This window comes from Mauremys mutica, chromosome 3 (genome assembly GCF_020497125.1).
Source record: "Mauremys mutica isolate MM-2020 ecotype Southern chromosome 3, ASM2049712v1, whole genome shotgun sequence".
In the NCBI taxonomy this organism is placed as follows: domain Eukaryota; kingdom Metazoa; phylum Chordata; order Testudines; family Geoemydidae; genus Mauremys; species Mauremys mutica.
The window spans coordinates 38,040,754-38,055,203 of NC_059074.1; the positions used below are offsets into that span (position 1 = coordinate 38,040,754).

The following is a 14,450-nucleotide window of genomic DNA, read 5'->3' on the forward strand; positions in this document are numbered from 1 at the left end:
GTGCTCAAGGGAGCAGATTACTGCACGTATGTCTGCTGCAACACGCCTGAAGAGGTTGGCGTAAATTGTGGAGAAAGAGCTCTAACTAGTGTGTTGACCCTTTATATAGGGCCTTTATACAGGACCCTCTGTCCAGCAATTACGTACAATGACATGGCATTGCAACACTTCTATAATATTGTTCAGTATGATCTTTGCAAAATACAGAACTCGATTTTAAAGGGGAGAAATCACTATACCACGAATGCATATACGTGTAACTGCTGACATTGACTTCTAGTGTGTGGGCTATATGAAAACGTAGCAACACTCTGGGTTCAATATAGACCAACTGACATTTTTTTCTCAGTCATTTATTTAAAAAAAAAATTGAGCCATTTATTTTGGGCCAGGAGTGGGTTGGGTTTTTTTTTAATTCCTTTGGCTATAAAATGTTAATATTCATTTTTTTAAAAAGCCAACAATATTGTCATGTTCTGTTTAAAGAAGAGAGGAATGAATTGTACAGGCTTACGCCTGATGTAGTGCTGTAGTTCTTTCCTGAGCATCCATTGAGCCTTACAGTGTGTGTCTGTCATTATATAGTTAAATACACCCTTGTAGACTAATTATCAAGGGTGCTGAGTGTACACAATTCCTGTTGTTTTCAACAAGAAGCTTCTGGTGCACAGCACCTCTAAAAATCACATTGTTAAACTCATATTTTTTTTTCTGTTTATATTACATTTGCCTTAGCCTGGAGGGCCTCCCATCCAGATTTGGACAATGCCTGCCCCTTCATTCTACGGCCACCTTCTTTTTTCCATTTACTCCTCATCCTTTCCCTTCTAATGACCAGCCCAGTACTTGCCCTTATTGCAGAATGGAGGAACACTTTGGTCAATTTGAGATTACCAAGGACATATGGTTAGCACTCTGGCCCAGAAATCAAGCACATTATCTTCCCAATGAGCTTGATCCCCACTAGCTCCAGGGAGTGGGATTCCTAAGGTCTGTTGTGAATCTGGAGTTAGCCCAATTTGCTGGTGCAATACCACTAAAGTGTCCTGAACAAAAGTGAATGACCCAAACAGTTCCCAGTCCTCATACAAATAGGTAATCAGCTCTTACTATGGAATGAAAGCAGTGTTTCCTTGTGCCTTTGCTGGAATTTCATGCACGGTGTTTGTTTGCTAAATCTCACCTGTTTGTCACTACGGTATATAGTCACATCCTCTGGATTTATTTTTAATGGAATGTTTAATACATACCCAATTACTTGTTTAAAGGACTCGCACACAAAATCATAGAATACCTGCATCATTTCTGTTGCCTTTTTTTAATCAGTCACCGTTGCTCATTATAAAATTCACCCACAGTAGATTGTTTTTCTTGTCATTTATGTAATGTGCTAGTACTTTTGAGTCATCCTTGTCATATTTCTTCCCACAGCTAAACGTTATTGTAAGAATTCAAGCCCAACCAGCAGCACAACAAGCAGTTATGCCCCTAGCAGCAGCAGCAATATGAGTTGTGGTGGAGGCAGCAGTGCCAGCAGTACCTGCAGCAAGAGCAGCTTTGACTATACTCATGACATGGAGGCAGCACACATGGCTGCCACTGCTATTCTGAATCTCTCCACTCGCTGCAGGGAGATGCCTCAGAACCTCTCCACTAAACCTCAGGATCTCTGTGCCCGGGTAAAAATTAGCAATTATGTTTGTTGATGATGATACAAACCTCTTTACTGCACTAGATTTGTGCCCTGATAGGTTCAAGAGTAGCTTTAATGCCTCTTGCTTAATCTTTTTCTCAGAATGAACAAAAATGTGGCAGCTCTGCTAAGGCAGCAAAATAAAAGATAAAGATGCAAATTACTCATCAGTAACTCTTAAAATCCAGATCAGTGCTTAGAGTTAAAATGGTGCTGATAAAATATGTTGTTCTCTGTTTTAATCCTTCACTTACTGAATGGGTCTATAGTAACTATGGAAGCTATTTAGGTTGCTTAAGTGGTATTAATTGCACTATAGAATTTTTACTAACACGATCTGATTTATTATTGTAAGAAAGAGGATGGTTTAATACTGTAACTTCATGTATAAATCACACATGGGCCCTAAGGTTTTATGATCTAGTACAAAGAAAATGTGTGGTATTGTACACAATATTGTCTTACCTATCCAGAATATAATTGTTCTCAAATAGATGCATAATATGTTTGAAACAAACAAAAATTCCTCCAGTGCAGATAACTTTTAAATTGCATAACAGTAATAATGCAGTATCACCAATGCTCTATAAAGTGTTAGTAAATTCTCAATGTATTATTAAATGGCAACACTAAAACAAATAAAGGAAAAAGATGTTGATGTTAACCTTTATAAACAATAGCATTATTAAAATTCATCCACATTGTAAAACTTTTATAAGAACCTTTTGATTTTGTTATAATCAGATTAAATCTTGACTCTGACATCTGAGGAGAAATGACTACCGGTATTTAAAATACACCAGCAACCAGTAAAGTGCTACCTATAGGAGGCCACTAGATGGCTAAATAGACAGATGCAGTGCAGGGGGAACAGTTTTATTGTGCTTATAGAAGAGCTTTTGAGCTGGCAGACATGTTCTGCTCTTCTCCAGATAAACAAAGGGTTTTTTTCCTGTTGTGTAAAGCTTCTTGATCATACATAATGAGCTAACAATCTTACCAGTAGTTATTAGTAATGATCTTAATTTTTATGAATTCAGTAAGGTTAGTAATTTTGTTTTCAAATGCTTCCTTTTATATTAATTGATTTAATCCTATAGATGAGGGAATTCTCTTTGTGGCATGCAAATAAATGTGATTGTGCTCAGTACCGACAGGAATTGAACAAGTTTGAGCAATAACCTTAAAAATATTATGTGGCAAAAAAAATGTAATAACAAATCTGGGAAGATAAATACATTATCAAACCTAAATTAATATCAGGGCAATAATCAGGAATAAACTGTGGCAAAAAGTGTTTGTGTAGAATAATACTGTATAATCTATCAAGGCAATAACCAAAGAAGGGATTTTCATTAAGTGTCTTGCTGCTGTTCTGTTATTACCTCAAGAGGAAAGAGAGCTGCTAGACATCAGAGTAGATGGTAGCATTAACAGCAGTTTTGAAATCTAATTTCTGGTGAAGTGTTTTACTCTTGAAAAATTAAGGATTGGTTGGGTATTTGCTTCCCTCCCTCCCATCTAAATGCCCTCCCACTCCCTGGGGAAAAGAAAGAAGAGGAAGATGATTTGAAGTGAATAATTCTTGATCTATTTTCAAACCAAAAACAAAAATCCCAAACCTACTCACCCTATACTTCACAGTTCCTCTGTCGCTGCAGGGACTGTCAGTATCAGCTGTGTTACCCAAGCCAGCTGATTATATAGATAGTCTTTGGAAAGTTAAGATATATTAAACCTTAACATCTGTAGTGGAGGAACTGCGAGATTTGGATGCATTTTCTCATAATATGAAGGTAGCAAACACAGTGTAAACCGACTTGCTTTAGTAACCAAAGCTCTTTTTTTCTAATTCCTTACCTGTTCGAGTTAGAAGAGCAAAGTATTCTGCTTTTTTGATGCAACTTGCTATCTGGTTTTTATTGCTCTAATCATATAAGCAGGTGTTGGAAGGACTGGAAGTAGGCAGAATCATATAGACGTTAACTCTGTTAGACTAACCTGTCAAAGAGTAAATCAGGGACATAAACACAGCAACAACATACCTTTGGGGATTTCTCATTTCACTGTCAAATTTTACACCTGTGTTTTGGGAGGATGGTTGTGGTTAGTGGGAAGTCTCCCCTTTTCTTCCAAATATCAGATTAGCCTTTTATGAAGATATGAGTGAATCTACTGTAACAGCATTAATGTTGTGTAACAGAATTATGCTACGTGTGGGAGGGGGCTTAATGCTTATAATCTATATAGGCATGATAAAACCTTTTATCATTCTACTAAGCAATCAGATTAAAAAACACAGAGAGGTGATATTTTGATAGTCAAAATCTGAATTAACAATATTTTTCTTATTTTGACAGAATCCTGATATGGAAGTAGATGAAAATGGAACCTTGGATCTAAGCATGAACAAACAGAGACAGCGAGATGGTTGCTGTACCATTTTGACACCACTGGAGCCAATGTCACCACAACGACAAGCTGTGATGAATAACCGGTGTTACCAACTGAATGAGAGTGACTGCTGGGACTTGCCAGTGGACTACACTAAAATGAAGCCCAGAAGGATAGATGAAGATGATTCCAAAGAGATTAATGTATGTCTTTTTCATCTAAGGGTTCTGATTGCAATCTGATGGTTTTAATTCATTAGATTTCTAAAATCTGAAAGGAAAGAGGAAACACCCTGTGTAGGTAATAAACAAAAAATGGATAATTTCCTGACAAGAGGACTTTCTGGTAGTTAATCTTTCAAAATATATCGTGTTGGCACACATCTGATCAGTGACTAACTTCCATCCAACAACACTTGAACCGTGAATGTGAATCATGTTTTCTAACAGCACTGTCTTGTTAACAAATATTTTCTTCTGTGAAGATGTTCTAATTTTCCAAATCTACCTTATTCCATCTGAGCAAGTTGACATAACTTTTTTCAATGTTGGTATCAAGTTTTTACCAGCTTTCCGAACAAGATACTCTTCTCAGATTAAGATTCAAAAGTGGAGGACTGAATATTTAAAAGTGTATTTATACACGCAGATCTACTTAAGAAGCACAGAGTACAGTATAAGTTTTCCATTAATTTAGCTAACCAGGATTTTGTTGTCAAAGGCCTGCTCCTACATTCCTTATGCATTCAGGAAAGTAGGAGCACAAAGCGTTGGGTGTGCTTTGGGATACACAGTAGGGCCTTTATACCATTGTAATTAAATATTTTATTTCAAGAGTATTATGAAGGAACATGAGGTGTGATACACTCTAAAAACGTGTAAACAGAAAGAGGTAAATAAAGAAAACTTGCTCCATAGTGAATTTATTTTAAGTTTCAAAGCTTGTAACATGTAGCAAGTGTTTTCAGTCACCACTCTGAAAGGGTGGTCCTGACAGTTGTCAGACAGCTGCTTTTAGGCGGGTGGGGGAAGGAGTTGCTGGGAGGCTACTGTTTGTATTTGTCAGGTTTCAACTCTAGCTCACTGGCCTGTTTGCCATATTTATAGCATTGTAATCTAGACATGATTTTACAATCCCAGACTTTGTATAGCAATATTTTTTCTCTTGCTAAATCTACATTATAAGATTAGAATTCTTATCAACCATGTGTAGCAAGATCTCTCTCCAATTTATTTTAATTAAAATATAGGATGGCGTGATTTAAAAAATAAACAGAGACATGCAATAAAGTGATCTTTGCTTTATATACATTGGGTGCAATCCTAGCTCTGCTGAAATCAATGCAGGCTTTGCCATTGACTTGGTTGGGGCCAGGATTTCTCTCATTATCTAAGAAATGGGAGATATTAAATACTGTATAGCATTGACTTAACAAGCAGAATCATTCTTTAATTCTGTTGCTCACAGCACCATCTGCAGGGTTTCTGCATCAGTGCTTTCTGCCACATCTTCTTCACTTCTGAAATTAATGCTTAAGTTTCAAATATAAAAAGGCTAAATCCATCAGTAAATTTAAATACAAAATTATATTTTGCCAGGCAGATCCATTGAGGTTTGCCCCAGATTGTGACACTACATGTGTGTTTAGCAATTGGCTGCTAACATCATTCCTGATTCATTTTTTGGGAGAATGCTTAACTATTTTAAAATGTTATTGAAGTTGGCATTTTGATGGATAAGATACTATATTTACGCTTTGTTTTTCTGTGGCTGTGGTTTGTAAAAACTCGTGACTTTGGAAAAAGTATTGATTCTTGTGAAAGAGAATAGTAGTTGACTGTCAGAGGCAGCTGCTGATACAGTTGGGAATAGACACTATACAAGAGAGAATATCTGACTTTTGCCTCTTTCTCATCAAGTTAAATAATCTAATTCTTTTTCACGTGTTCTAAAGTGTGCATTGAAATGTAAAGGTACTATATAAAGGTCTAGCAGGTGAGAAAAAAAAGGTAAAATGATGTCAACATTTTTCTGATTGAGTGGGAGTAATGGAGGCGATATGTCTTATAACTGTACATAGCATTATTTTTTGCGTATATTGCAGCCTCACCTAAGTGGGACTAATACCCATATGTTTGCCTGCAGCCAGAAGACTTGGATCCTTTCCAAGAGGCACTTGAAGAACGAAGGTATCCTGGTGAAGTTACAATCCCAAGTCCTAAACCCAAATACCCTCAGTGCAAAGAGAGCAAAAAGGATTTAATAACGTAAGCATAATGTGAGGTGAAATTATTTTTTCTTCTTTTAACCTTTTCTCTTTGTCTTTTTTAAACAAACGAGTACATTACGCCTTGCAGTATGAGCATGCGACATTTGCAGCATATAAATGTTTCCAACTGCCAGTTAAGTAAAGTGATAAGCTAACATGTATTTGCTTGTTCTTAATGATGCTATATTGTACTGAGATGCCATTTTCATTTAATGCTGTTCATTTTTCAGCTTTTTGATAGGATGCTTAAATCCCCTTGCAGTCATTGCGGCTAAACTGGAAACAATGAAACTTTTAAAAGTTTTTTTTTTATTTTTTTAAACATACTTACTATTTTGGCTGTTTTTGTTTTTGTTTGGTGGCAGATGTCCAACACCAGGGTGTGATGGGAGTGGTCATGTGACTGGTAATTACGCCTCACATAGAAGGTGTGACTTCATTTTTTTCATGGTGGATTCTGTCTTTTCAATTTATTGTTTTCAGCTTACCTCAACAATGCTGTCAAAGTAAAAACGTTGAACTATGTGTTAACCCTTTGAGTAATATATGTTGATATTAAAAGCATGCTAATTTGTGTGTTGTATAAACGTCTTTTATTTTTAAATAGATTACTAAAATTTCCAAAGTTTTCTTAAGCTTTTTGAGTAGTTAACCCAGGGATCACAAATATTTTTTGTTACATTTTACTACTTTGTAAAAACAAAAAAAAGTTAATTTACATTATGTAGTACTGGAAGTAAAATTTATATCTAAATATATTCAGAGGGTTAACTATATTACAAAATTCAATATTACAGCACTTGCCCCATCGCTTTTCTGCATTACAATTTTTTATTTTTATTTTTTATGTTGTGATTGTTTGAGAGAGTTTAGCTTTTGAGGAGGTTGACTTACTTGGATATCCTGCCATGTCTTACAGTCTTTCTGGCTGCCCCTTGGCTGACAAAAGCATTCGAAGTATGCTGGCCACAAGCTCACAAGAACTCAAGTAAGATATAAACAAAATCATTCTGTTTACGTATTTATTTGCTCAGCAACCGCATGTAATTATGACAGATGCTAGATATGCTATTTGGAAAAGTACTAGCTAATGTACAGGAACTGACCCATGCTTGGAATTTCCACTGAAACCAATAGGAGATCCATGCAGTGATTGGGCCTATAAATAAGTCTATTTCTTTGTTATTTTCTTTTGTGCATAGAGTACACATTAAGGATGGGCAAGTTCAGAAATTTTGCGGTCCCAGTCTGGACAAGCATCCAAATTTTGGAATTGATGAAACTAGTCTGATTCCAAAATTGGCAAAGCAATTATCTGACTATTTCAGAAACTCAAGGAAGGTTTATTTCCCAAAAAAGAATTAAAGGTCCATGCTTAGGTGTAAGGAGGAGATCGATGTTTCTTTATAGAATCTGAACCAGTTAGCCTATCCCTAATTCATGTATTGTTCTCCCCAGGTTTGTATCACTGTTATCAGCCTAATGCATTGCCTCATTTAACTACCTTTTTCTAGAGTTTTCTTTGCTATTCCTCTGCATTTTTTCTTTCTACAAAGTAATGATTTCCTTTCAATACTTCAGAGTGAAAATTGTAAGCAATGGACATTAGTTTATTAAAGTATTATGTTGAATTATTCAATTCAAATATAAAGAAAATCCTGTAGATTTGTCTATGCTGAAATAGAATCTTTTATTATTGGCAACAATAAATATATTTATATATGATGCATTACTCTATTCTGATTTTTTAAAATGAAAAATCTAGGTTATACAAATGCTCTTTATGGTTGTAGTGAGAAGTCCTACCAAGAATTCTGTAACCTCCTTCAAAAATGTGCATGTTCTGTTTTGGTCAAGCAATACTACAGGTCCAAACTTACTCTTCTCCTGCAGCCAGAGCTTTGCCTAAAACTATGCACATGGAAATGCTGCAGGATTGGATAATTATGTGGCATTCTTCAACATATTCCAAATACATAGTACAGAGGGACAGATATTTAAAAGTAAGAGGCAAGGATGGGAAAGGACAGCATGAACAAATACTTGGTGATGATTCCTGGCAATGCTGAGGAGTATTCCAAACATGATTGGGCAGGGGGCTACCTTTGCTGCCATGACTAGCATTTTCTTGAGATTCATACATGCATTGTTGGGAGAACAGACCCTAAAGCCTAGGAAGTGTTTCAGAAAGTCAGCTGCTAAGGCAGATTGCTCTCTAGATTTGTCTAACATAGACAGTGAATTCTCATAAGGAGTAAGAAACTCACTTTGCCTAATTTCAAATCCACTCCAAATTCACAGGTTTGAATACTCAACTCAAATGTTTGGATCCCATTCCACTTAAAGACTGTGGGATGTGTGGGAGCAGGGAGGGGCCATTCAGAGGAAAAAGTCAAATGAAAGCAGAGAGTGAGAAATAGAGTAAAGTGAGGGCAGAGTGATTTTTGGGCTCAGAACCACATGGTGGGAGTGCAGGAGGCTATCTGAAGCCAAAGTGGTTGGAGGCATCATGCCTGCACAAGGCAAGCACAGACAGGATGACTGTTGGGGGAACAGGGACAGTGTGTTTACTATAGATTCTTGCTGCTGCTTTAGAAAAGGTGCAACACACAGAGACCCCACTTGTGCTTGTGTCGCATTAATTACAACACTACGAGGAAGCTCCTTCATGTACCCTACTGCCTCTTCTTCCCTCCCAAGCATCCCAGTCTACTTGCCCAGCAAGTTTTAGTCTCACCCCTTCAGTCCTCCACTTCCCTCCACTCCTGGCTTTTTGTCTGATCTGTCTCTCTTCCTGTCCTGGCCTCCAGTCATCCCCCACTCATGTTTCTTGTCCCAGTCTCCCTCCCTGAGCTCCTTGTCAAATCTCTGTGTTTCCCCATCGCAGTTCCTTGTCCCAGGTTCTTTGCTCAGCTGGTGTTTGTGTTCCCCAACCTTGGCTCCTCATCAGATCTGTCTCCCCACTCACCTCCTTCCCCTTTGCATCTTCCTCTCCATGGCTCCCAGCCCAAGTCTCCACCCCTGGTTCCCAGTCCCGGTCTTTTTTGTCCAGCCAGCCACAGTTTCCTTCTCACCCCATCCCCTGCCAGTCTCCACTCCCAATCACACCCTCTTCATAATCTTTTTTTTCCAATCTACTCCCTGGTCTGGCTTCCGTCCCCTCCAGATTTGAATCAGGCAGCTACTTGGGCCTAGCAGGGAGAGGGTATTGAGCATAGAGAAGGGACAGTTTAGATGCCTGAACCTGGGATGATCTGCAGCAGCACAGAGGTGCAATTGAAGGGAAAATCCTACTCAGCCCTGGGCTACAGCATGTCCAGTATAGATGGAACCATCAGGGAATTTAGTTGCTAAGATCTATGAAGTGCCTACTGAGCATGTGTGAACTGCAATTTTGAAAGGCTTATAACTGGCCACATTTGGACAGATTTTCATAGGGATGCACAAGGCACATTCCTGACACAAAGGGCACTACCTTGCCAAACATCAAGTCTCTGCTCCAAAACATGGGTGCACTAGAACTTTTCAAAGAAAAAGGCACCAGAACTTTTTTTTAGCATTACTAAAACAATGTATTTTTCCTTAGCATCATACTTGGAAACAACTAAACTACCTTGGCTGAAACATTCCAGAAAAGTTCAGCCTGAGGCAGACACCTAGCATAGAAAATTTCAGCCCGATGGGTTAAATTTTGGCAAAGGTATGAGAGTCTGATAATGTGATGTGTTGGGCAACCTTAAGGTTGCACATGCCCTGCCTGTAATTCATATATGTGAAAGTGATATTCATTTGACCAATGAATTTATCATTCATTTTTGATCTACCCTATTACCACTAATGCATCTTCTTTGGGCTAGTTCTAACATTCCTAACACCTGAACAGTATCAAACAGCTGCCATTTTTTAAAAAGCCAAACTGCCAGAGAAATGTTTCCTTTTTTCCCCAAACTGTAGAATTTCCCTCAAAAAAATTACACCTTCCTGAGCCCCAGAATAGATAATATTCATTTGTGTGCCAATGATAGGTCAAAGGGTTGGTATCTCTCGTCCCTGTAGGGCTAATAGCTTGCGTACTATCGCATTGGAAAGGAGAGATTCCCAGCTTGCTTTTAGCACTTGCTTCCTGCCCTGGAAAAGCCCCGAATAGCAGAATTTAACTATAGGACATTTTTATGTATAAAAAGATCTGTTTTAGGTATTTTTGAAAGATATAAAGAGAGAAATATTAAAACTAATGTTTTATATCATATTTAGTCTAGCTATCAAATTTTCAGAATTCCTCTCCCTCTAAGCCTGAAAAAATGAACAGATCTTAACAAAGTTACTAAGTCTACTGAATACAGAAAAATGAAGAAATGAAGTCCAATAAAATGTTTTAAATCTCTAAAGCATTTGTAAATTATTTTTCTCTAACACATGATACAGAATACATGATACTGTAGTGTGATATAAAGATTGTATTGCTGGATTACATCATTTGGGATGACTGGCATAACTCACTCATGGCTTTGCCATTCATGGGTAATGTGACAAATCTTAAACTCATGCGGATAAAACCTTTATATGGCGTTCTACAACTATGTATTCTCTGTCTCTCTGTGTATATATAAAACACTCACACAAATATGTGTAAAGTAATTTCCAAACTGGAATTCTGTCAGGACTCCATGCCTAGCATATTTGTGCAAAAAGGGCTATGAGATATTTAATGAGCATTATTGGTTGTATATCTGCTCTGGAAGGCAAACTTCCAAATTCACCACCCTAGACACTACTCACACTTTTTGTCACACAAACTGTGTGTCATGAACAGTTAAGCATGTTTATTTGCTGTTCTCCACCTGTGTTTCAGTTTTTCTTTACCCACATCCCCTAAACAGACCAAACTATTCATAAAGGTGAAATTCTACAGGCATTTCTATAACCCAGCACACTTTTGTGCTGGGATCTGCACTCACTCTCAATAAAAGTTTGGAGGGGTACAAGAGAGTTGGGTAGTATAGATCCAGTATGTATGTTCAAAAGGGAGACAAATCATTGGTTACTTAACTCGTATTGCAGCTTTTGCAGAATTGGTTGACATATTTGTACATATTGAACTCACTCCTCTCCCTTAGTCTTGCTCCTCCTCTTTTCCTCTCCTGCATGGGGAATAACCAACCCAGGAAGAACGAACACAACTTTTTTGTCTCTCGTCTGCCTAGGAGTGGACTCCCTGAGCTGGTCCACCTGTTCCTTCAGCACCTCTCTTAGTATCCTATTTACTTATATATATACACACCCGACTGGCTTATAGACAGGTCACTGATTTTTAAATAACTGAAATATTCAAAGTAGTTCTGAGTCATATATATGATTATTGTTTTAAGACATAAGTAACATCAAAAGAGGTGGATATTGGAGACTTACAGGAATTTAAAGGTCTTAAAATGGACAGAATAGTATAAGCATCCAAATCCTTTGGTGGCCAGAGCACAGTCTATATTGATTAATTATTATGTTTATCTTAATGCATTTTGTATCTCAGTGCTATTGTCTATAGTAATTGGGGTCCTATAAATACCATAGATCTTGATAGACAGGGTCCGGAACAACTGTGTTGTGGCAGCTTTCTGAGGCATAAAGCCATATTTTCACTCCATGGTGAATAGAAGAGTTGGCCAAACTCTTTCTTGACATCCACCCATTCCAGTTGCAATGGCATACTGGAGAATTTCATGCTGGTGGATGCCATGCAGTTTATATGACTCTCCAGCCACACAAAGTCTAAGCATAAACATGTCTCTGTCAGCAATAGAAGTTGGTCCAATAAAAGATATTACCTCGCCCACCTTGTCTCTCTAATATCCTGGACCAACAGGGCTACAACAACACTGTGTACATAAACATGAGCCACATGTGCATAGATCAGATATAGGTGAAGGCAATTACAGGGTTTGATCAATAATTTTTCACTACTGAAGGAATTGCTTTGGTTCTTAGTTCCCAGTTACTGGCACCAGCAGAGAAGACTTCAGTATTTTTAAGTGTCTCTGAAGAAATTAACATCTGGCCTGAATCCAAGACTTTCCAGTATTAGGTTACAGGCTATAGTGTTGGTGAAACACAACTTCTTTCTTAAAAGACAAAGAGATGCTGAATTGAATAGTAAACCTCCGTATGGTGGGAGAGCAATCAGCAGCCAAATAACAGTTACAGATACAAAGTTTAAAGTGAAGGGTAAAACGTTCAGTCGTTAAATACAATTTTTAACCTTAACCTAGTTCAGAGATCTCAAACTCAAATCACCACAAGGGCCACATGAGGATTAGTACATTGGCCTGAGGGCCGCATCACTGACACCTTTTCATACAAAGATACAAAAGCCCCCGCCCTGCCCCCAGCTCCGCCCCCACTCCACCCCTTCCATGAGGCCCCGCCCCTGCCTCACCTCTTACCACCCCTTCCCCACCCCCATTCCAGCCTCTTCTCCAAAGTCCCTGCCCCAACTCTGCCCCCTCCCTGCCCCATTCCAACCCCTTCCCCAAATCCCTGGCCCAGCCGCACCTCTTCTCCGCCTCCTCCCCTGAGTAAGCTGCATCCCCGCTCCTCCCCACTCCCTCCTGGAAAGTCCTAAGTGCTGCCAAACTGCTGTTTGGCAGTGGGAAGCGCTGGGAGGTAGGCGGAGGAGTGGGGACGCGGTGCGCTCGGGGGGGGGCAGAGGCAGGGGTCAGGGGTTGAGGAGAGCTATGGCGGGCCGCAGGAAATAACTCCACAGGCCACATATGACCCATGTGTTTGAGACCCCTGACCTAGTTTGTTTCCTAGCAGTTACAGTGACTTAAGAACTTCAGTCTCGTAGAATTATAAACATTTTTAAAAAGTGAAACAACATTCCCCAAAGTTTTAGAAGTGACTTAAAAGAGAAACTTTACTTTAAAATTAACTAGTTGATTTAAAAAAGCAATCATTTGAATGGTGACTAAACCAGTCCAAACCAAACCAGTCCTTTTTCTTTCTGTGCCCAATCAGCCAGGGCATTTGTGCAGCAGGGAGTTCAAGGAAATAACATACCCATTTCAGACAGTACTTTCAGGTGGATTCTGTCATTTAAAAAATAACCACACCTTTTATATGGCTTTGTGTAGGTTGGCCATGCTAAATAAGTCACCTATGATAAGATATATTACCAAATTTAACATTGTTTCTCTAAGGTCATTTCTCTGTCAAAGACTCATGTGTTAGAGGAAATGTTAGTTTCATATGATTATGTTAAATTCACCTGATCTCTAAGATGTTTGGGGTTTAAATAAGTCCCAAGAAAATTGGATGCTTATCTGAACTTCCAATAGTCCTCCAATTCCCAAACACCCCTGTCCCTAAGTAGATTTTCACTATGTGGAATTGTCTTCTAGGGGCGATATCAAGTGTCCTGCCTCTCTGGCATCTTTAGGGGAGGAAGGCGTTCTCATCATCCTATCTGTGTTGAGCCTCAGGGCTACTACTGTTTTCTCCACTCTGAAGGTTTTCCTGCGATTTCCTTTCCCTCATTCTTATGTCCCTTTTTGCCCTAATGTCCATATTGTTGAATATCCAATGTCTACACCCCTCCAGCTATGTCTTTCCATCTCCCTGGGGATCCCATTCCCCTTATCTCTTTCTCCCCCTTCCCATCTGTGTCTCCCTTGTGAGTGTCTCCCCCTAACTCCTGAGAGGGAGGGAGAAATGGGCCATTCTGCACCTCTCTGTATCTCACCCACCCCTACCAATTACTGCAGCCTTAGCGTGGGGAGTTAGAAACTGCCCCAGGCCGGTGAATATTCAGCTTCCCCAGCTGTTCTCTTAGCCCATGTGCTGCTTTCTAATCTCCAGCAGAGAGCATAGTTGCTGAGAAAGGGAGCAAGGGAATGTAAAAGGAGCTGATTGACACAGGCCTCTGGTTGATTCCCACAGTGGCCCCTATTGGCAGCAGGCAAAAATTATGTATATGTTTTTAACAGCTTAGGCAAAAAGATATCCAGGGGCTATGGCCAGGACTGCAAATACCCAGGACACTCCCAGTGAAAATGGGGCAGCTGGCAAGCCAGCAGTAAATATGGTGCTTGTTATTGTTTT

At 39.0% G+C, this 14,450-nt stretch overlaps 1 protein-coding gene across 2 annotated transcripts in view; it reads left to right on the forward strand.

The window, feature by feature from the left end:
- The window catches only part of MYT1L (myelin transcription factor 1 like), a 367,912-nt gene that overhangs the window by 287,386 nt on the left and 66,076 nt on the right, over nucleotides 1–14,450 (forward strand). For both annotated transcript variants that reach the window (XM_045010646.1, XM_045010645.1), the window contains 4 exons: nucleotides 1,432–1,679; nucleotides 4,054–4,290; nucleotides 6,233–6,354; nucleotides 7,276–7,344. In XM_045010646.1, the coding sequence (XP_044866581.1) occupies nucleotides 1,432–1,679; nucleotides 4,054–4,290; nucleotides 6,233–6,354; nucleotides 7,276–7,344 (676 nt within the window). The remainder of the gene's footprint in view (nucleotides 1–1,431; nucleotides 1,680–4,053; nucleotides 4,291–6,232; nucleotides 6,355–7,275; nucleotides 7,345–14,450) is intronic.